A 23437-nucleotide genomic window follows, 5' to 3' on the forward strand; every position below is an offset into this window, starting at 1 on the left:
TGCTAAGAGCATGGGTATACACATATTTTTTTGAGACCCTGCTTTCAATTCTTTGAAATATACCTAGAAGTAGAATTGCTGGGTCATATGATAATTCTATTTAAAAAATTTTTTTAGAAACTGCCATATTGTTTTCCATAGTTGCTGCATCATTTTACATTGCCACCAACAGTGCACAAGTGTTTCAATTTCTCCACATTCTCACCAACACCTTTATTTTCCATGTTTTTGATACTAGCCATCCTAATGAATGTGAGGTGATTGTTCACCGATATTTTGATTTGCATTTCCCTAATGGTTAGTGATATTGATTTTCATGTGCTTTATTGGCCACTTGCATATCGTTTTTAGATAAATGTCTATTTGGATCTTTGCCAATTTTGAACCGGGTGTTTTTTGTTATTGTTGTATAAGTTCCTTGTATATTCCGAATATATACATCACAGATATATGGTTTCCAAATATTTTATCCCATTCCATAGGCTGCCTTTTAATGCTGTTTATCATGTCCTTTGATGTGCAGAAGTTTTAAGTTTTTGATGTAGCTTAATTTATATTCTCGGAGAAGGCAATGGCACCCCACTCCGGTACTCTTGCCTGGAAAATCCCATGGATGCAGGAGCCTGGTAGGCTGCAGTCCATGGGGTCACTAAAAGTCAGACAGGACTGAACGACTTCACTTTCACTTTTCACTTTCATGCACTGGAGAAGGAAATTTATATTCTATTGGTTTTGTTGTTGCCTGTGATTTTAGTGTCATATCCAAGAAATCACTGTCAAATCAAATTTCATGAATCTTTCCCCTATGTTTTCTCTTATAGTTTCGTGTTTAGGTACATTTTGAGTTAACTTTTTATATACAATAAAATAAGGGTCCATCTTCATTCTTTTGTATGTGGCTATCCAGGTTTCTATAGCCCCGTTATCACAAGTCAACACTAGTTAGCTATTTAGATTGAGGATAGAAAAACTTACTACTTAGATCTAATTTAATTTTTATGAAAAAATAAGAGCATTTATGTTATTTAAAAACAAACTGGCATTAAATATCACCTCTCTTCATTTAATCTTTTCAAAGATGCATTTTACAAATATGTTCATTTTTCTAAATTCATGCTTGCTATTTAAAACTGATTTATCTAGGAAAGTATTTATAGGTAATACATAGGGAAATGTTCAACTACTGGAAAAGTTGTTTTTTTTTTTTTTCCCTTAGAAAACCTGCAGGTAGTAACTCATTTTGGAAATTTCAAGTTTATGCATGGATTTTGGTTATCTAAAGGTACAGGCAGGAAATAGTCACTGTGGAGTTGCACAGATCAGATAGAAAAAAAGAAAAACAGTTTTGGAGAAGACTTACAGTCCTCAAAAACTTTCCCCATATTGCATCTTTCTAAAAAAAGACTCACTATTCTCAAATCAAAAATGAAACACGACTATGACTCAGATAACATTAATTTTTTTTCAGCTTGCTTGAAACTACAAAACAGGCACAATTTTTAAATTATTCTAGCAACTTGGCATTAATATCATTCATAAACTTAGTTCATAATGTGGAATAAAATAACTCCCCAAGTATTAAACATTTCTAGATTACTGCATAGCAAAATAAATTCTGATCATCAAATCAGTATCTTTTTTCCTTCCCAATACACCAAATAATTTGATTGTGAACTGCAACCAAAATACAAACTTCAAATATACTGTGGCAAATACTATACTTTCTTAGTTCAAAAGAATACTATCTCATGTCAAATTAATAACCATATCATCTAACTTGAATGACTACATTAACAAAGACTCTTGAAAACTGCTTCTAGTCTATTCCATTTAAAATATCATCCAATATACTTTAATAATATTAATATACTACCAAATTACTTTCTTTGTAGAACAAAGACAAGCACTTTAAAGCTTGTAAAGTGACTAATTCTTAATGTTGTCAAATTAAGTTAGGCGATTTAATGCAATTACTAATTGTACCAGCTTCTTTAAAAATTATAGCAATTAGAGAAACAGTTTAACTGCCATTAATAACATACATAAATAACTTGCTGAAGCAAAATGCTTTGAGCAGGCTGGGTTTTTTTTCAGGGTTTGGGCGGGGTGGGGGGTGGGTGGCTGGGTGTTGCTTAGTTCTAGTAGCCATTCCTGAATTCACAGCCAAATCCAAGTTTTTAGTCACAGCTTGCATTCAACCAAATCAAACAAAAGCAGTTGATATTATAAAATTAAATCTCTTCCTATCTGTGGTTTTGAGTTCATATTATTAAAGTAGGGCACATGCTTATATTTGCTTTATAGCCACCAATGTCAGTATCAAGATTAGTTCTCACCATAGAGAAAACAATTTTGATCTAAGTTGGGTTGCCTTCCAAGTTGTCCAATGCCTGGACAGGCCATACAACACACTTGATAACAAAAATCCAACTATAAGTCTCCTGAACTTGTTATGACTTAGGAGGATTAGGAGATGATCCAAACCCTGGACAGCTGGGCCTTAGACAATCCTTTGTCTCGAGAAAATAAGGAGATTGAAGTAGATTTTACTGGTTTTTTTTCCAGCATTAAATTGAATAAATAGGTGATCTTAAAAATATCTGAGTAATAAGGCATTGATACACTGTGGTTAATCTCTTCAATTTTGTAACTAGTTTCTCTATCAATACACTGAGTTTGGGCTTCCCAGGTGACTGTAGTGGTAAAGAATCTGCCTGCTAATGCACTAGAATGCAAGAGAAGAAGATTCAATTCCTGAGTGGGGAAAATGCCCTGAAGTAGCAAATTCAAGCCCACTCCAGTACTCTTGCTTTGAAAATGCTATGGACAGAGAAGCCTGGAGGACTGCATCCCGGGTGGCCCATGCAAAAAAGTTGGACACAACTGAGCACAAAGCAAATCTAATTAAGATTATTAATTATGCTATTAACTAAATATGTTTTCAATTGCTTTTTTCATGTTTTCTCAACACGAAAACTATGGCTATCTTTTAAGAGTACATTCACCTTTCATTTCCTCTCACTTTGATTCAGTCATTCATTCAATTACTATTTTGTTATACCAAGTACATGGTTGGAGTAGTATACCAAGCATTAGGGAGGGATTCAAGGGTAAAAAAGCAAAAAACAAGCAAATGAAAACAGACATGGTACCTGGTCTCTTGAAATCTACAGTCCATTAGAGATGGCCAAATTTACAAACACATATAAAATTTCAACAATGATTTCAATAATGCTAAGAGCTAAGATGCTATGAGAACATGTAAATAGGGGGATCTGATCAATTCAGGGATATTAGAGGAGTACCTTAGAAAGAGACCCTTGATGTAAACTCTGTAGGATTAGTAGGACTTAACCAATAAACCAAATTCAGACTTAAATTGAAGAAAGTTGGGAAAACCACTAGATCATTCAGGTATGACCTAAATCAAATCGCTTATGATTATACAGTGGAAGTGAGAAATAGATTCAAGGTATTAGATCTGATAGAGTGCCTGAAGAACTATGAAGGGAGGTTTGTGACATTTACAGGAGGCAGGGATCAAGACCATCCCCAAGGAAAAGAAATTCAAAAAGGCAAAATGGTCGTCTGAGGAGGCCTTACAAATAGCTGTGAACAGAAAAGAAGTGAAAGGCAAAGGAGAAAAGGAAAGATATACCCATTTGAATGCAGAGTTCCAAAGAATAGCAAGGAGAGATAAGAAAGCCTTCCTCAATGATCAATGCAAAGAAATAGAGGAACACAATAGAATGAGAAAGACTAGAGATCTCTTTAAGAAAATTAGAGATACCAAGGGAACATTTCATGCAAAGATGGGCACAATAAAGGACAGAAATGATACAGACCTAACAGAAGCAGAAGATATTAAGAAGAAGTGGCAAGAATACACAGAACTATACAAAAAAGATCTTCACGACCCAGATAATCACGATGGTGTGATCACTCACCTAGAGCCAGACATCCTGGAATGTGAAGTCAAGTGGGCCTTAGGAAGCATCACTACAAACAAAGCTAGTGGAGGTGATGGAATTCCAGTTGAGCTATTTCAAATCCTAAAAGATGATGCTGTGAAAGTGCTGCACTTAATATGCCAGCAAATTTAGGACTGGAAAAGGTCAGTTTTCATTCCCATCCCAAAGAAAGGCAATGCCAAAGAATGCTTAAACTACTGCACAACTGCACTCATCTCACATGCTAGCAAAGTAACGCTCAAAATTCTCCAAGCCAGGCTTTAGCAATACGTGAACTGTGAACTTCCAGATGTTCAAGCTGGTTTTAGAAAAGACAGAGGAACCAGAGATCAAATTGCCAATATCCACTGGATCGTCGAAAAAGCAAGAGAGTTTCAGAAAAACATATATTTCTGCTTTCTTGACTATGCCAAAGCCTTTGACTGTGTGAATCACAACAAACTCTGGCAAATTCTTCAAGAGATGGGAATACCCAGACACCTGACCTGCCCTTGAGAAGCTGGTATGCAGGTCAGGAAGCAACAGTTGGAACTGGACATGGGAACAACAGACTGGTTCCAAATAGGAAAAGGAGTAGGTCAAGGCTGCATATTGTCACCCTGCTTATGTAAGTTATATGCAGAGTACATCATGAGAAACGCTGGACTGGAGGAAGCACAAGCTGGAATCATGATTGCTGGGAGAAATATCAATAACCTCAGACATGCAGATGACACCACCCTTATGGCAGAAAGTGAAGAACTAAAGAAACTCTTGATGAAAGTGAAAGAGAAGAGTGAAAAAATTGGTTTAAAACTCAACACTCAGAGAACTAAGATCATGGCATCTGGTGCCATCACTTCACGACAAATAGGGAAACAGTGAAAACAGTGAGAGACTTTATTTGGGGGGGTTCCAAAATCACTGCAGATGGTGATTGCAGCCATGAAATTAAATGACTCTTGCTCCTTGGAAGAAGCGTTATGACCAACCTAGACAGCATATTCAAAAGCAGAGACATTACTTTGCCAACAAAGGTCCATCTAGTCAAAACTATGGTTTTTCTCATGGTTATGTATGGTTGTGAGAGTTGGACTATAAAGAAAGCTGAGCTCCAAAGAATTGATGCTTTTGAACTACAGTGTTGGAGAAGACTCTTGAGAGTCCCTTGGACTGCAAGGAGCTACAACCAGTCAATCTTAAAGGAAGTCAGTCCTGAATATTCATTGGAAGGACTGATGCTAAAGCTTAAATGCCAATACTTTGAACATCTGATTCGAAGAACTGACTCATGGGAAAAGACCCTGATGTTGGGCAGGAGAAGAAGGGGAAGCCAGAGAATGGGATGGTTGGTTGGCATCACCTACTGGATGTACATGAGTCTGAGTAAACTCAGGGAATTGGTGATGGACAGGGAGGCCTGGCATGCTGCATTCCATGGGGTCCCAAAGAGTCAGACATGACTGAGTGAGTGAACTGAACTGAGCTGACATTAATACTGACACTGGGGACTTGCCTGGTGATTCAGTGGTTAAGCCACCTTGCAATACAGGGGTCACAGACTCAATTCCTCCTGGGGAAAGTAAGACCCCACATGAATGCTGTGTGCTCAATAGTGTCCAAATCTTTTGTGACCCCCCCATGTAGCCTGCCAGGATCCTTTGGCCATGGAATTTTCCAGGCAAGACTACTGGAGTACATTGCTGTTTCCCACTCCAGGGGATCTTCCCAACCCAGGAATCGAACCTATGCCTCTTCCATTTACTGCATTGGCAGACATATTCTTTAGCCCTTGGTCACCTGGGAAACTAAGATCCCACAGGCCTAGAGCCTTCCGGTCACCAGTACTGGAGCGTGAGCAGGGCAAGGACGATCCCCTGTGCTGCTACTAAGACCTGACACAGCCAAATAAACAAGCTATTTAAAAAAGGAGAGAGCGAGAAGGTACTTTTTTTAAAAATCTTACACTTTAAGAATGTTTCCAACTCAGAACCAAACTTAAGCCAGCGCCTGCCTCATGTCTTTATTATCTGGAGCAAAAAAAACCTTGGCTTTTTGAAGCGTGCAGTGACCTTGAGTAAATACTCTTACCTCCTTGGACCTTTCGAAGCAATGAAAGGGTCTGGCGACCCTAGAACTGACTGAAGCCACGTTTAGAAACTTGGTTCTCTGAGTCCATGACTCTTCAGCAACCTATCACTAGTCAGTGTTCACGACGAGAGACCAAGTCGATGTGATATGTTTTCTAGAAAAGTCCAGCATTTGTGGTAGTTGTTAAGCCAGGTTAAGTTTTCACTTATCTTTGTAGACACAAATCACTACCTGACCAGAGTGAGGGTATCAGGTTGGACGTTCCACCCTTTCCGCGGGAGACCCTCGGTTGCCTGGGCAACGCCTACGTCATTCCGTAGTCTCACGTGTCCCTCGGCGTGACGCTCAGACAGCGCCACGCGCTGGCGCCTACTGGGAACCAATGGGCGCGGTCGGAAGGTCCGTCCTTCTCGCCCCCGCCCTTTTCCGAGAGGATTCGGGGGCGGGACGGCGGCGGGAACGCGCTCGCCTTTCCCGGGCTAGCGGGCGGGCGGTTGTCCGAGGCTCGGCGTCTGTGTGTCCCGTCACGTAGATTACGCACACACTTCATCCCCGGCTACCGCCGGGAGCTGTGCCCTCACAGACCCGGGCACCCTGGCGGCTGGGTCGTGATGGTTCGGGTCGCGGGTCTGAGGTGGAGCTAAGTGCTGAGAAGAGCCTGGGAGTCGCGACGGAGCACGAAGCCCTTCCTTGGCCGTCGGGCCCCGAGCTTCACGCCCTCCCGCCGACTTCCAGCCGTCTGTGTCGAGCTGTTTTTCTGGAAGCCCTGAACTCCGTGCCCCTCAAGCCCTGGGCCCCCTGCGGGAATGTTCAAAAATGAGTACCAGGTAACCCGAAACGGCTGTCCATCCTGTCTAGTTCTCCTCTCGGGTGAGGTAGCTCACGTTCTGTTGACAACTCTCAGCCACCCACTCCCTACCCCACATCCCCAAATAATACTGTCTTTTTAGGGGTAGGAAGGAATTACTGGGTAAGTGCTCTTGACCCTCCTCCCTCACCAAAAAAAAAAAAAAAAAGGCAGCTGTGTGGGGATATGATTTGATTTTTGTTCACTCAACAGTTCCGTGCTTCTCAAGGTGTAGGGATGCCTGTGTTTGTGACTGAAATGCAGTCTTAAACCCTCAACCAGACCTCCTGGACCAGAAACTTGAGGACAGGACCCACCAATCTTGAGTTTTACCAATTTTGAGGCACTCTGGTAACTCGGACGCTATTGAGAAGAGAGTAAATAAGTGAATGCATGAATGGGTTCAGCCCAGAGAGAGCATAAGCACTTTGGCCATGTGCTATTTTCTACCCCCCGCCCCAAACGGGGGGTTAGTGATTCTCAAACATGCGGTGCATGAAGATTATTTGGAGTACGTGTAAAAATACGAATTTCCTGATCCTCACCCTCAAATAGAGTGAATCAGAATCTCTGTCGATGGAATAGTTAATTTACCTTCATAGAACCTTTCCGCAGTTGATTCAGATGCAGGTGGTCCAGATAACACACTGAGGGAAACTGCTTCTGGCTCTTCAGTCACCGTGCCTACCCTGAATAGTTCTCAAAGCTCTCCAGCTTTCCTCACCTCACTGGGCATCTCCCTGCTCTTCCTTGGCTCCAGTCTCATGCCCTCCTACCTGTACCTGAGGTTACACTTTCCATGTGTCTGCCATCTTCGTACTGCTGTTAGGAACAAATTTGTGCTGGAACAGTCCTCTGCTGGTCACCTCTTCGTTGCTTTTATGTTTTGGCTGCGCTGGGTGAACACAGAGTTCATTAGTACCAGTAATGATTATTCAAAAAAAGGGCAAATTGAATAGTACTGGGTAAAAAAGCTTGAACTTGGAGTGATTCTTACTTTAAGAATTCCTATAAGATTTTTATATATTTAATACGATTTGGAGATCTATTTGTACAAAAAAGAAATATTTCTATAGTCATGCTGAATGTTCTCTACTGTGATCCTGAGACCATGGAGGGACATGCTCACATAAAATCACAAAACACATTACTGAATGCCCATAAGCTTTAATTATAAAAGAGAGGCATTATAGATGATTGTCTCTAAGGAAGTTTGCTGAAAGAAACTTAGCGTAAATATGATTTTCTTTAATGGCCTGTTAATTTATAAGCAACGCATAAGCAAATGTATGATTTTTGTAGTGTCCAGGCTCTCTCGTGCGCAGGCTCAGTAGTTGCTGCGGGACAGCTTCGTTTCTCAACCTGAGGTGGAACTGGTACCCCCCGCGTTGGAAGCAGAGACTCCTGGACTGTCAAGAAAGGCCCCACGCTTTGTTTGCTTTTCACCATATACTACCTGCCTTCTTACGAGTCTCCTCAGAGTGTTCCACAGTTCTCTTCTTTTACATTTGATGTCATTAAATGTGTTAGAACAATTTTAGAGAGCTTCTTTCGCTTAACATAGGTAAAATATATATTGTTCTAAAAAAATCTGTGTCCAGTGTGGGAAACAGGTGATAGCAGAAAGGAATGGGCACAGGGGAGGTATATTTTTCTGTCTCTTCAGGTATATGGATTTTTCTCTTAAAAAAAAAAAACAAAAACTTCCTCAAATTTAAAATTCACGGTGAAATATACCCTGACTTCAGAAGCTATAGTAATTCTTTTCCTCAGTTTGCACATAACACTCGCTCAAGAAGACATTAAATGTCTCAGCTTCAAGTGATTGTATGTTAAAACACAGAAGCAAAAATATCTTTGTATTTGAAAAAAATTAAAAGCTGTACACTTTATGAAAATCAGACAGTTGCTTATCTGCTGCTTATAAATTAACAGGCCATAAAAGAAATCATATTTACGCTCAGGTTTTCAGTTTCTTTCAGTAAACTCTTCCTTAGAGACAATCATTTATAATGCCTCTCTTTTATAATTAAAGCTTATGGACGTTCAGTAATGTGTTTCATGATTTTATGTGAGCATGTCCCTCCATGTTCTCAGGATTACAATAGGGAACATTTAGCATGTCTATAGAAATAATTCTCTTTTTTTGTACATATTTTGTAGATCACCAAATTGTGTTAAATATATTTTAAAAATCGTATAGGAATTCTTAAAATAAGAATCCCTCCCTCTCCAAGTTCAAGCTTTTTTTAATTGACCCAGTACTATTCAATTTGCCTTTTTTTTTTTTTTGAATAATCATTATTGGTACTGATGAGCTCTGTGCAAGGTCCTGAATGTGGTGGTTTATGTTTACTGTCCTGTGTAATCTGACAACCCATTTTACAGAAGGAGAATCAAGAGGTTAAGTATCTCCAAGGTCAGTTAATAAATGGAAGAACTGGTATTGGAACTCAGGTTAGTGTGACTAAAAAGCTTGTAGCCAGAGATAATTATCCAGTTTGATTGGCCTTGCCTGAGAGTTGAGTTTTGACCCTTTAGTGTGTATTGAATAAAATATTTTGTGAGCATGAACTATATACATTAAGTAAATGAATCTTACACTGAGAGATTGTAAAGTTTGTATAGCTTGAAATTTATTTAATATTTGCTTTCAAAAAAAATTTCTTAAACTATTAACTTGAGGTGACTTGAATCAGAACAGTTGTTGCTTAGATACACCCAAGATATAAAGGAATAATAACAAGGATAATGTTTCCTCTCAGATCTACTTTACTGACAGATTCCCAGAACAGTGGTTATAGACTATGTGGTAGATATTATTTCCTCCTTCTTAGCATTGTCTTTCACTGCAATTAAAAAAATTTTTTTTCACCCTAGGGAGGTGCATTTGTTGAAATCTTTAGTGCCCAGGGTAAAAATCCTGGAGCAAAATGGAAGATCCTCGGCAGTCCATCTGTGATTTGGAAAGTAAGTGTTAGAAATTAAAGCCAGCTAAATCCGGGAAAGAAATGAGACTAAAGATTATAACAAAAAGGACTTGGTAAGGTTTCAGAACTGGTTTATCTGTTCATTCACTTCAAAACCCTTTCATGACTCCTGGCTTCAGCCCTTTGAGACACCCCTCCTCATTGAAGACTTTGGCACACAGCTCATAGCCCTTCTCTACGTGTCAAGTCCTGCTGTTGTTTTAGGCGACTTCAGTATCTGTGAGGAAAATCTTCAAACCCTGGGCTTCTCATTTTCTTGACTTCCTCTCTCATGACCTTCTCCACTCTACTTCAGCACTGTTTCACTCTGTCACACTTTGTACCTTCTCACTGAAACTGCATGGCCTCTGAAATTCCTGAGACCTTAAGTCTTCGATTCTTAATGTTGCTTGCCTAGTTACTCCCACTCTATTTGTTCTTCAACCTAATTGTGACTGTTAGGCCATTGACCATTCTACTTTTTTCTCAGTGTTTAGACTGATTTACTTACTTACCTACTTACTCACTTAGTCTGTCTTCACTTTCTTTTTCTCTCTAGCCCAGAATCCATGGTCCAAAATTTCAGTCACTTCCCAGTCAAGACCTTGAATGCCCTGTTCCTTCTCCTTTCATCATGCCTGTCTAGGAAATGCCAACTGTTTCTGAATTCCTGATCACGTCTCTTTCCTGTGTCTGCATGTGGGCTTCACAATACCTTTGGAGAAAATATCTATAGTCTTTCAGGTTGTTAATGCTGTGGATTAAGTATGAACAGCTCAAGAACCTAATCTTGTTCTCCTGGTCTCTAAAATGATTCTTTCTCTAGTATCTTTCAGGTTTCTAGCCATAAATTCCTTACCCCCTACCCCCAACCGACCCCCAAGACAGGCCCTCCTCCCTCATTTACCAGAAGACTTCACCCCCCATTTCACAGGGAAAACCAATAAAACAGGTAGGAACTACCTCAGCCTCTTGACCACCAGACCTAAAAATCCATATCCTTGCCTTTTTCTCTTTCTCTTCTTTCTTGTACAGTTGAGAGAAAAATATCTTTCTAGAGACTTTATACTATAGATAGTTTTTTAAACTACTGTTAATTGAGTGCTTACTATTTGCCAACCATAGGACTGAGCAAATTACATGTTATATAGTCTGTACAATAACCTTGTATTTCATAAAGTACACTTATGCTTATCTTATAGGCATGATAAGGTTAAGTGACTTGCTCAAAATTTTATAGCTTTTACTATGAATGAAAGTAAATAGGTGCTGTGAGGGTATAGAGCAGAGAGGTCAGGAAAGGGTCCCCTGAGGAAATAATATTTGATCTCTAGCTAACTGGGCACCAGATGGAGCTGGTAGAGAGATAATTTCAGACAATGATAAAAGCAGGTATAAAGTCCTTGCTTTAGAGAGAACTTAGAATTTTTAAGAAACTGCTGGAAGGCTAGAGGCTAGGATGCAGAGTGGAGGAGAGTGTGAAGCAAGAGATGAAGTTAGAAAAACTGGGCAGGGGCTGGACTAAAGAAGGGTTTATGGTCATGTTGAAGCTTTTGATAAGCTGTTAAAAGGTTTTAGTGTATGCCCAATATGTGTGCAGATGAAATAAATAATATACTCTATGTTCATTGCAAATACATGAGAGATGTTATTGTGTTAAATATAATACAAATTTATTTAAATGTTACTTAATCCTTAGCAACCATTGGTTACAGTGTATTTTTAAAACATGTACCAAAAGGAAGAGGATATATTAAGGTTTCTTTGTGGAAAAGGGGTCTTTGTATTTAAAGATTGGAAATTTGCTTCAAGATTAAAAAATAATAATAACAATTTGCATTAATACTTTGATAGAAATTGTATTCTCATGTATAATAAGTTTTTCACATCCAGGTGTGTGTTGTTTATGTTTGTTTTTTAGATAACCTTCCTTGGTTGTAACACTTTAGTTTGTACTGATATTAAGTAAATGATGTATGGAACTTCACATTAGAAGACTGGTAAAATAAGGCACTGATTAATTCTATATGAGCCATGGCTTGAAACCAAGAAACTTCCAGACTAGATACAACATAATTTAGATGGTTTATTGTACTGTTAACAGAGAGCAATGTTCAGCCTGTGCTATTAGACAGAAATACATTGATTATAGAGGGGAAGGATACCTGAACTCTGGAAACTCTAAATTAGTAACTTGGGAATCCCTGACATTAGAAAACTTATTATTTGGAGAAAGAGTGTCTGGATATAGAAGAGAATTTGCCAAGTAGCTAAGTGTGGCTTCTGTATTCCAATTCCCAGCAAGTCTTAGCAGCATCATTAAGACCTGGGACTATTTTTAAGTCATTTGAGTGTGGGGCTTTTTGTATGGGCTTGCTACTTCAATTTTATAATAAATGTCAAATAAAACACACAATTACCACTGTGTTCAATTTTGTTCTGTAGGAATTTGATAAAGAAGTTAAAAGTTTTGTGTTTGTACTGGAAGGCAGCAGCCAAACAAATAAAATACAGTTACCAAAGGAGAATAAGCAAATCCGTAAGTAAGATTTTTAACATTGAAGCTTAACATTTGATGCTTAAAGTGAAACTGTTAAGTCTCATAAACAGACGTGTAAGTTTGGCTTTTACTGGCATCTGTTGATGTATAGTAATAAGATTTTTTTTTTTAATTTAAAGAGTAACTTTATACCAGGCTTTTGAAAAAGATTCTGCTTCATTGTTTATTAGAAATATACTTCTATTTTTAAAGAAGATTTAGAAGATTATTTAACCTTCTAAATTACAAAATATGTATAAGATTATTTCATTAGAATAGTAATGATGTTTATTAAGCACTTAACTGTGTGCCAGTGACTTTCTAAGCATTTCATTTTTTTTAATTCTTTTAATCCTGACAAATAAGTCTTTTATGGATGAACACATTAAGGTTGATTCCTCATCAAGAGCTCAGGTTGTTAAGGCTATACTTTGAAATAAACTCGTGAGTTCTTATAGTGAATTGATTTTTGAGGGGAAATATATGTGAAATACTATATAAGGCTTACTTAGTAATATATCAACTTACATACCTTTAGAAATATTCATATCTAATAAGTAAAGATATGAGTATGTGATTTAACAAAAAACGCCAAAATAGATTTCAGTTCTTATCTGTTCTGGGAATTAGGAATAGTGGTTTAAAGCAGAAGGAACCCTGAGCGATCACCTAAATTTCTGATCAGAAGCCTAACTGTTGGCCAAACTGGGGTTAAAATTCAATGCTTTGCCGCAAAATTAGGCTCTGCATACCCTGATGTGATTTAAGAAATGTAAATTATCAAAATGATTAACCATATTTTCATTAACCTTGTCCTATATTCATCTATTGTGTTTTAACCAATGTAGGTAATCAGTTATTTTTTACATTCATTATTTACTTCTTCTTTCATTAAGAACATTTATTGAATACCTGTTGTGTACCATGAACTATGAAAAGACCTAGTCTTGGTATCTGATTTTCTCATTTTAATCCTGTTTTCTAAACCTTTATAGACTCTGTGTTTTATCTACTATTTCAAGCTACTACATGCATATTTTAGATTTCTAAGACATAAATCAAGCCATAGAAATTATAGTTGAAAGATGATTTATTTTAAAATGGTATCTTTCTGAATAAAATAAAAAACAACTTCAAAGAGAAGGGATAGTCATTGTTAAAATAATTGTTATTAGTTTATTACCATTTTAAAACCATGATTTCCTCATAGTTTGCATTTTTTAATAGCAGAGATTTTTTTTTTAATTTCTCCATAAATCTGTACTGGTAAATAACGTGAACTGAGATAAGCCATGGAAACATGTCTGAAAATGTCGATTATTTTTAACAAGAAACATGGACCATCTTTTTTAAGACTATTGACTGTAAATGAGCACATCTGATATTCAGGAACATGACTTTGCTCTAAACCAATTTAGTTCTTTTTTATTATTGTTGGCCTCTACATCCCTTGATGCCTTCAGCATCTATGCCCATGATGATGTTATTGACAAAATCAAATCACTTCTAATAACCTTTCTCAGGTGGCCCTGAGAAAGATTTCTCCTCTAACAAAGGCTCAGTAATTAAAGACAAGCTCCCCTTGCCTACTTTTATCTATTTTTTTTTTAAGAAATAAAACAAATTTAATGTGTTATAATTGCTTTTTAAAAATGGAAAGATGATTGTTTTAACTCGAAGAAAGAAAAATCTTTTAATGTATTTCTTGTACAGTGTCCTGCAATTAAAAATTAATCTTTTTCTGTAGCATGTACAGCCCTATAACAAATGAAGCAGTTTATATAGTCTGCCCTGTACTAATGCCTTTAAGATTAATTACTTGGAATTTTTGATAATAGCAACTTATAATTATTTTCCCTTCTATAAAATGACCTATGTGAAGTTGTTGTGGTTAAATTTAAATTTAATGGCATGCTTTGAATAAAGAATTGACTTTAAGTTAAGGATTCTAAAATAAGTTCAATTACCATTTTGCATTCCTACTTTAAGAGTAAAAACCCACTTTATTTTTGCCAACTTGACATTAGACACTTCATATGTATTTCCTACTGTATTAAGTACCTATGAAGGAATTTTAAAAATGAAATTCAGTATTTTAAAATTCTAATTTTAAATAGTAATATTCTGAATTATATTTGAGCATCTCTGAATATGTCAGAGTGTTTTTTTTTAAACTGTATATTGTCAAATAAAGGAAGATGTGATTATCAGCTTGTGTGTTTCTCCACGACAGAACTCTTGCATCGTTTACTTTGTACCCCTAACTTAGTGTATCATATATATATACAGAGATGCCCATATGAAAAGAAACTCTATTACATGTAAATAGCTGTCATTTGGATGGTCTCCCTGGGGACTTTCTATTTGAGGCTTATATTTGAAACCATACTTTTCTCTGCCTGTGACATCTTAAGCAAATGGTGTGTGTCTTGGGATCGGCATCCCTGAAGCTGTGTGTTGATCTAAGTTTCAGCTGCTCTGGTGGATGAGGTCATCTTTATGAGGTTCCCCTCAGGCTACCCCTGCCCTAACTTTTTGTAATTCTTTGAAATAAACTTCTTACGATTTCCTCTTTCTAAAACCCTTCAGTGGCTTTGACTTTACCACTCTATTGACAGCGCTCTTGTCGAGGTTTCTAGCGCTCTTTCTCTTCTTGAATCCAGTGGCCCGTTCTCAGCTCTCGTCTTGTTCAACTTAGCAGCAGCGTTGACAAAAATTGACATCCTCTACTTGATATATATTGTACTTTCTCCACTCATCTTCCAGGATGCCCATACTCCTGGATTTTTTGTTTGTTTTTCTTTTTCCTACTTCACTGGTCTTTCTTCTGTGTCCTTTCGTGGTTCTTCCTCTTCTCTCCAACCCAACTTAATGTGGCAATGCCTCTGGACTTAGTCTTTGACCTTCTTAACACTAAACTACATTTAGTTCTTTAGTTTCAGACTCTAGTCTGATGGCTTTAAATTTCATCTCTGCTGTGTACCAGCTTGCATTCTTATCACTGACTTGTGTCCCAAACTCCAGATTTGTATATTCGATTGCTTTGTTGACATTTCTACGTGGATAGCTTTCCCTTGGAAATTTTTGTTCCTCCTGCAGACTGCCCCATCTCAGTTGTTAGCAAGTTGTCTTTCAGTTGCTCAGCCCAAAAAAATCTTAAATCATCTTAATTTTTTCCTTCTTTTCATTTAACCATCAAGAAAATCTTGTTGGCTCTATCTTTAAATTAGTTTTAGAGTTTGACTGCCTCTTGCTACTTTCCCTGCTGCCACCCACCATTATCTTGCAGTATTGCTGCTAAGTTGCTTCAGTCGTGTCTGACTCTGTGAGACCCCATAGATGGCAGCCCACCAGACTCCGCTGTCCCTGGGATTCTCCAGGCAAGAACACTGGATTGCCATTTCCTTCTCCAATGCATGAAAGTGAAAAGTGAAAGTGAAGTCACTGAGTCATGTCCAACTCTCAGCAACCCCATGGACTGCAGCCTACCATGTCCATGGGATTTTCCAGGCAAGAGTACTGGAGTGGGGTGCCATTGCCTTCTCCTGCAGTATTGCAGTAGCCTTCTAATTAGTCTCTGTTTCTGACTTGCCTCCCCACAGTCCATTGTCAATTTAGCAGCCAGACCAATACTTTTAAATCAAGCACTCTTCTGCTGAAAATGCCCCATCTCTCTCTGGGTAAAACCCAAACATCTATAGGGCGCTGTAGTATCTGATGTTCTCTTAACTCTGATCTTACCTCCTGTTACTTTGCCTTGTTCACTCTCTTCCATCGTACAGGTCTCTTTGCTATTTTCAGCCACAGTCTGGTACCTTAGCACTTGTGTACAAGCCATACCCTCTGCCTAGGGCTTTCTTTTTCCAAGTAGCTACATGGCTGACTCTCTCCCCTTCAGGCCTTCACCAAATAAAGTATCATCTTCTCAGTGAGGACCATGCTTGCCCATACTTAAATTACAACCTGTGCTTTGTATCCCTTCTGCATTCTTGATCTCGTGTACCCTGCTGTCCATTTTCCTACAATAATTATCACCTTGAACTTGCTGTTTAGTATGTTCTTTTATTGTTTTTTTCCACCATCACCAGAAACTAAGACCTACCAACACAGAAACTTAGTCCACTTTGTTCACCTAGAACAGTGCCTGGCACATAGTAAACATTCACTAGATCTTTGTTGAATGAATGGATGAGTGGCTTCCTGTTGATTTTAGGATGATCTGTATCTTTCACAGGGCTTTTGGCCCCACGTCCCTGACTATTTGCCAGACATATCCCCTACTCCTTTTCCCCTTCTGTCTCTCCTGTCAGTCCTTTAGGCCTTTAAGTTCATCTAATCTAATCTATCAGTTCAGTTCAGTCACTCAGTCGTATCCGACTCTTTGCGACCCCATGAATCGCAGCACGCCAGGCCTCCCTGTCCATCACCAACTTCCGGAGTTCACTCAGATTCACATCCATCAAGTCAGTGATGCCATCCAGCCATCTCATCCTCTGTCGTCCCCTTCTCCTCCTGCCCCCAATCCCTCCCAGCATCAGAGTCTTTTCCAATGAGTCAACGCTGCATGAGGTGGCCAGAGTACTGGAATTTCAGCTTTAACATCATTCCTTCCAAAGAAATCCCAGGGCTGATCTCCTTCAGAATGGACTGGTTGGATCTCCTGGCAGTCCAAGGGACTCTCAAGACTCTTCTCCAACACCACAGTTCAAAAGCATCAATTCTTCGGCGCTCAGCCTTCTTCACAGTCCAACTCTCACATCCATATATGACTACTGGAAAAACCATAGCCTTGACTAGACGGACCTTAGTTGGCAAAGTAATGTCTCTGCTTTTGAATATGATATCTAGGTTGATCATAAATTTCCTTCCAAGAAGTAAGCGTCTTTTAATTTCATGGCTGCAGTCACCATCTGCATTGATTTTGGAGCCCCCCCAAATAAAATCTGACACTGTTTCCACTGTTTCCCATGTATTTCCCATGAAGTGATGGGACCGGATGCCATGATCTTCGTTTTCTGAATGTTGAGCTTTAAGCCAATTTTTTCACTCTCCTCTTTCACTTTCATCAAGAGGCTTTTAGTTCCTCTTCACTTTCTGCCATAAGGGTGATATCATCTGCATATCTGAGGTTATTGGTATTTCTCCCGGCAGCCTTGATTCCAGCTTGTGAGTATTCCCTCTCTATTTGATATTTTTTCCTCTCCTCTGCCCCTATCTTCCTTGCCCAGTCAATCTCTGCTGTTATTCCTAATTGAACTCCGCTGTTACTTCTACAAGAAAACCTCCACTCATCATACTCTTCCTCCCAATGACTCAGGATTATATAGGCTTTCATAGCAATGTGACCTTCTCCTTCATGAAACCTAGTATGTAAGTTCCAAGAGAGCAGAGAGCATGTCTGTCCTATTCACTATGAAAGCTTTAACACTGAGTCTTTTTCATAGTAGATGCCCAATAAATCTTTATTGAATGATAGATCTCATTTGATTTATACAAATGATTCTGTGAGGGGTAAACCTAAATTATCAACCCAGTTTTACATATGAAAAGTAAAAAGGCCCAAACAGGTTTTCCGATGTGCGCAAGGGGTGTGGAATAACCCATTATGAAGCCATAATTGTTTCCTGTTTTCTGTGCTTCAGCAGCTAAGGTGCATTTTAGAGTCCTGTCTGTATCAGGACTCCAGTAGCATCAGGAAGTACCTTCAAGTTACTGTTACCAAGTTACAGAAGGTTACTGCACTGTGTTTGGTCCCAACACTTTGGACAGCAGAACACTTGCAAAGTGTATGTTGAGGTATACAACTGTGATTTGCTGTAATGGAACAACTGTAAAACCACTATTCAAAAGAAGAAAGGATCTGACCTCTTAAAAATAGAGGTAGCTTTTGTCCCGGGCAGAGAACATATTATGAAACTGCAGAAACCTGCATATTTCAGTAAAAAAGTGAATTTTTATGAATTTTACGTACTTGATGGGCATTTTCTGACTTAACAATAGTTCCAGCATTGCTTAGAGTGATTTTAAATATAATGTAGACATGAAGAATCAGTTTAAATTTACTTGGCCAAAGAGTCAGTTTAAATTTACTCAGCCACTGGAAGAAAAAATGTTGCTATAGAGTTTATTTAGCATTTCTGACACACAGGATCAGTGTCTGTCAAATGTTATTAGAGTACTTTTTCCTTTGTCAGATCATTACCGTATGGTATTGTCATACTTCTTTTAATCTTAGAAGTGAAGCCTTTTGGAAACTAGGGCTTCTATATGTGAGAGAGTTGAATTACAATACTTTCTTTTTGTTTGAGGGCAAGCATCTTTCATATCTAAAAATGTTCATACAGAAATGCCCTATGTGTGTAGCTCTTTGTGTTTGAAGAGAACAGTTGCTGATTCAGTGAGATCTGTGACATAAATTAGGACCTTTTGTAAAGAGAGATTTCATTTATCCCAGTGCTCTCTCAGCTCTCTTTATGGGGCCTTTCTGCAGTAGAAAAAATACTGTAGGGCCAATCAATGGAAGATACATGAGAGAGATTGATTAATGGTCTTTTACTTAAGTTGGCCTCATTTGGGTATTTGATTTTGGTTTTGTGGTCCAGAGCTCTAGTTGTCTTGTTGTCTGTTCCCATAAATGTGGTAGAACCTGATTCCTGGAGAATTTTCTAAGATCAGAGACTGTTACCTTTACTGATGACTCTTTGCAGCTTAGTACTTTAAGTACAATTTATCCTTGTATGTTTGATTTTTAAAATATTAAGCACATTTGATCTAAGTAATATGTTTATTACTTAGAAACTAGATTTGAAGTAAAATATAGGCACTATTTAATGGAATGTTGTAAAAAATTTAACATAAGAATTCTAAACCAGAATGTTTTTATATGTAGACTATCCAAATATAAATTGTTACTTTAAAATACTTAAATATGTTAAGTCTGCTAAGTTGGAATGAACAGAAAACAGCATTCATGTTAGACCAGTTACCTTTCTTGAAGTGTTTTCTCCACGTATTGGCTTATACTATTAGATTTGTAGGAGAGGTTCACAGTTGTATCAAGACATCTCCACTTCCTAAGCAACATTCCATATTAGGGAAAAAACAAATTCCTGGAAGTCATGTTTCAGGAGGAAGTGATACTAAAACATTCTCTAAAAGCATCATAATTGAGATATCAAGTGAAAGTTCAAAAGCTGAGAGGAAAAGAATTAAGTGAATAGGTCTAAAGAGGTAATACAAAATCAGTTGATTTTTTTTTTTTTTTACTTTATTTTACTTTACAATACTGTATTGGTTTTGCCATCCATCAACATAAATCTGCCATGGGTGTACACATGTTCCCAATCCTGAACCCCCCCTCCCACCTCCCTCCCCATATTTTTGAAGCAGTTGTAGACTTCAGTTATCAAAAGTGCCATAGGTCTTTCTCCAGGTATTTTTAATTCAGATGAAGCTGGTGATAGGAAATAAAAGCTATAAGTTTTTAATTTGTGAGCATTAAATTAAATATATTTTAAATTAACAAAAAGTATTTAACTGAAAATATGTTCCTCCATCCATCTCATTTTAGACACATTTAAAACCATATGAACTAGATATGGCTCATCAACTATTTTTCTGTTCTATTATTTTTTGTTAAGTTGTTAAATACAGTTAAAATTGTCAGTAAGAATAATTGCTACATGCTTTTATGACCGCCTTAATGAGAAAACCTATAGTTCAGTTTTATATGTGTGTATTGAATGTGTACGCTTTCTTGCAACCTAATAACAGTAAATAAAAAAGTGTTATTTTATAAATTTTCATAAAGATTTCACCAAGCCCACAGATGGGACTTTAAAAGACAGCATTTGTTGTTAGAGTTGGATTTGATTTCATCATTTTTTTTTCTTTTGTAGTGAGATTGTAACTCAGAATAGTGTTCTTGCAATTGTGTATATTATTGAAATGATAAAAGCTTCAGCATATTGATGGCATGTGATTGTTTTGTTTATATGTACATACAAATAATTCGGACATACAAACGTATATTTTCCTCCTTTCATTTTAGTTGGACTGATCCAGAGGTTTCTTGTACTTCAGATTTACATACCCCTGGGACAAGACTTCTCTACTGAATTGCTGTAAGATATATAGAACTTCTTTCAATGTTATATGTGTATTAGACATTTGATCAATTGACACAGTGCTAAGAGTCATTAATTACAACTGGCAGTTTTTGCATTAAAGAGCAGTGACATATCAAGTCGACATGAAGTAATTAAACTAATTTAATAGTATTTCTGGATATACTGTAGTCTGGCATTTCCCTAAGGGGAGAAAACAAATTTCATCTGTTTAAGAAAATATCAAAGGATCCTGAATTTAATAATGAAGAGCCTATGATTTGAAAAGGTAGGAGGTTTCCCTTTTCTCCACACCCTCTCCACTGTTTATTGTTTGTAGACTTTATGATAATGGCTACTCTGACTGATGTGAGGTGGTATCTCATTGTAGTTTTGATTTGCATTTCTCTGATAACTAGTCATATTGAGCATCTTTTCATGTGCTTTTTGGCCATCTGTATGTCTTCTTTGGGAAAAATGTCTGTTTAGATCTTCTGTCCAGTTTTTGATTGAGTTGTTTGGCTTTTTTGACATAGAATTGCATGAACTGTTTGCATATTTTGGTCTGTTTGCATAGCTGGTCACTTTGCAAACATTTTTTCTCATTCTCTGGGTTGTCTTTTCATTTTGTTTATGGTTTCCTTTTCTGTGTAGAAGCTTTTAGTTTAATTAGGTCGCCTTTGTTTATTTTTGTTTTTATTTTCATAATACTAGCAGGTGGATCCAAAAAGATATTGATGTGATTTTTGTCAGTGTTCTACTCTGTGTTTTCTCCTTAGAGTGTTATAGTGTCAGGCCTTACATTTAGGTATTTGATCCATTTTGAGTTTATTTTTGTGTCTGGTGTTGGAGAATGTTCTGATTTTATTCTTTCACATGTAGCTGTAAAGTTTTCCCAGCACTACTTATTGAAGAGACTGTCTTTTCTCCATATTCTTGCCTTTTTCATAGATTCATTGAGAATAGATACATAGCCTTATCTCTGAGCTTTCTACCCAGTTCCATTGATCTGTATTTCTGTTTTTGTGCCAGTCCCATACTGTTTTAATAACTGTAGCTTTGAAGTATTATCTGAAGTCAAGGATTCTGATTCCTCTAGCTCCATTTTTCTTTCTCAGAGTTGTTTTAGCTATGAGGGGTCTCTTTTGTTTGCATACAAATTTTAAATTTTTTGTTCTAGTTCTGTTAAAAAATTGCCATTGATAAGTGGATAGAAATTGCATTGAATCTGTAGATTGTCATGGTAGTTTGGTTATCTTGACAGTACTGATTCTTCCAATCCAAGAATGGCACTACAGAGCACAGCACACAACCCCAAAACATGGTATATCTTTCCATCTGTGTCATCTTCAGTTTTCATCAGTGTTTTAAGTTTTCACAGTACAGGTCTTTTGTTTCCTTAGGTAGGTTTGTTCCTAGGTATTTTATTCTTTTTGATATGGTAGTAAATGGGTTTATTTCCTTAATTTCTCTTTCTGATTTTTCATTGTTACTGTATAGGAATGCAAGAGATTTCTGTATATTCCTTTTGTATCCTGCAACTTTACCAAATTCATTGATGAGGTCTAATAGTTTTCTGGTAGCATCTTTAGGATTTTCTATGTAGAGTATCTTAATGTTACTTACTTTTGTTGAGATATATTCAGTTTTTCTGTTTACATATAGATGGCTTGGGATATATTTGTTTTAAATGGCCTTGCTATGAACCAGTTGTTTAGCAAAAGTAAGAATATACAAATTTTACTCAGTTGAGCTACCTGTTATCTGATATAATTCTGAGAATGAAAATAACATTTAATTTCTATACTCAGAATGGAATATTATTTAGGGACTCAACTATACATTATATTTAGTGTATATGTTTTCTAGTTTTTCCTTGTAATTAATAGCTGTCCAAGGTCAAAGCCTTATTTTTAGTCTTTTATTTCCCCTGCTGAAATAAGTGACTTTTCCTATTAATGAAGTTAATTTTGTACTAGATACACTGGTGCAGACCAAGGAGAAGGAAGAGCTTTCTTAATTAAGTGAGATTAATATAAATTTGAGGTTATTAATTTCTTTTTTATGTTAAAATATTAATAATGGATGCATGTGTTGGTAAAATATGAATTTTGGCTAATGACACATAGGTTTTTTTCTGGAATGATGAAGAATAGATGGAACAATTTATGTTTTTATTTTATTCAACTTTAAATCTCAGAAACCTTCTAAGATTTTCTCTTATCATCTGCCATGGTCAGCAAGATTCTTTAAACTACTTCTAATAGTAACAAGACCAAGCAGCATTTGATGCTCTTATGTATCTCTTTCTAGTTCTGCAGAAAAACCATTTTCAAGACTCTAAAAACATTCTAAAGGTACAGTGTACCATATAAAGCTTTATATTCAGTGTAGAGGAAAGTGGTTTCCTACCGAATAGAAGTGAGCATACTGTATTTTATTTTTAAGGTTGTTAGGTTCCTTGCATAGAAGTACAGTCCAGCCGTCTTATTCTCCTGATCTCTACCACCTATACATTGAGATTCTTCAGAAGCACTGGTAGGGATGCTGGTAGTTAGCCTTTTGATCAAAGTTGTGCAGGAAACTTGGCTGAACCTCAGGACAGAATCTTCTGTGGATGAGCACTCTTTTCCTAAGCAAAATTATGCTTTATTTGTGCCCCCAAACACTTGAGCTTATCACTGTGGCCTGAGCAATATATTATTTTAACTAAGTTAATAATAATTAGGGCTTTAATTAGAGAAAGTAGTAGGTATCTTAGGTTTACCTTAGTCCTAGCAAGAGAGCAGTTGATATAAATAAGCCTGACCCTTTGTTACCAGGTGATTAATGCACTTGAAGGATGAGAAAATATTTTCATGGGTGATAGAACTAATGGTCAGATGTTGACTATAATCATAGAGTCTCATGTTCTTATAGCCACGTGGACAAACATT

At 37.2% G+C, this 23437-nt stretch overlaps 1 protein-coding gene across 13 annotated transcripts in view; it reads left to right on the forward strand.

Moving 5' to 3' along the window:
- The first annotated feature begins 6502 nt into the window (after positions 1–6502).
- Positions 6503–23437, forward strand: part of CFAP20DC (CFAP20 domain containing) — a 260347-nt gene continuing 243412 nt past the window's right edge. For 10 of the 13 annotated variants that reach the window (XM_012099769.5, XM_042235990.2, XM_012099779.5 and 7 more), the window contains exons 1-4: positions 6503–6868; positions 9769–9858; positions 12303–12396; positions 20447–20519. In XM_012099769.5, coding sequence (XP_011955159.1) covers positions 6848–6868; positions 9769–9858; positions 12303–12396; positions 20447–20519 — 278 coding nt within the window. In that variant the 5' untranslated portion in view covers positions 6503–6847. Of the gene's footprint in view, positions 6869–9768; positions 9859–12302; positions 12397–20446; positions 20520–23437 lie in introns of those variants that run through there. The other 3 variants (XM_060402278.1, XM_060402279.1, XM_060402277.1) reach the window with 3 other exon arrangements.

Source organism: Ovis aries, chromosome 19, assembly GCF_016772045.2.
Source record: "Ovis aries strain OAR_USU_Benz2616 breed Rambouillet chromosome 19, ARS-UI_Ramb_v3.0, whole genome shotgun sequence".
Classification (NCBI taxonomy): Eukaryota; Metazoa; Chordata; class Mammalia; order Artiodactyla; family Bovidae; genus Ovis; species Ovis aries.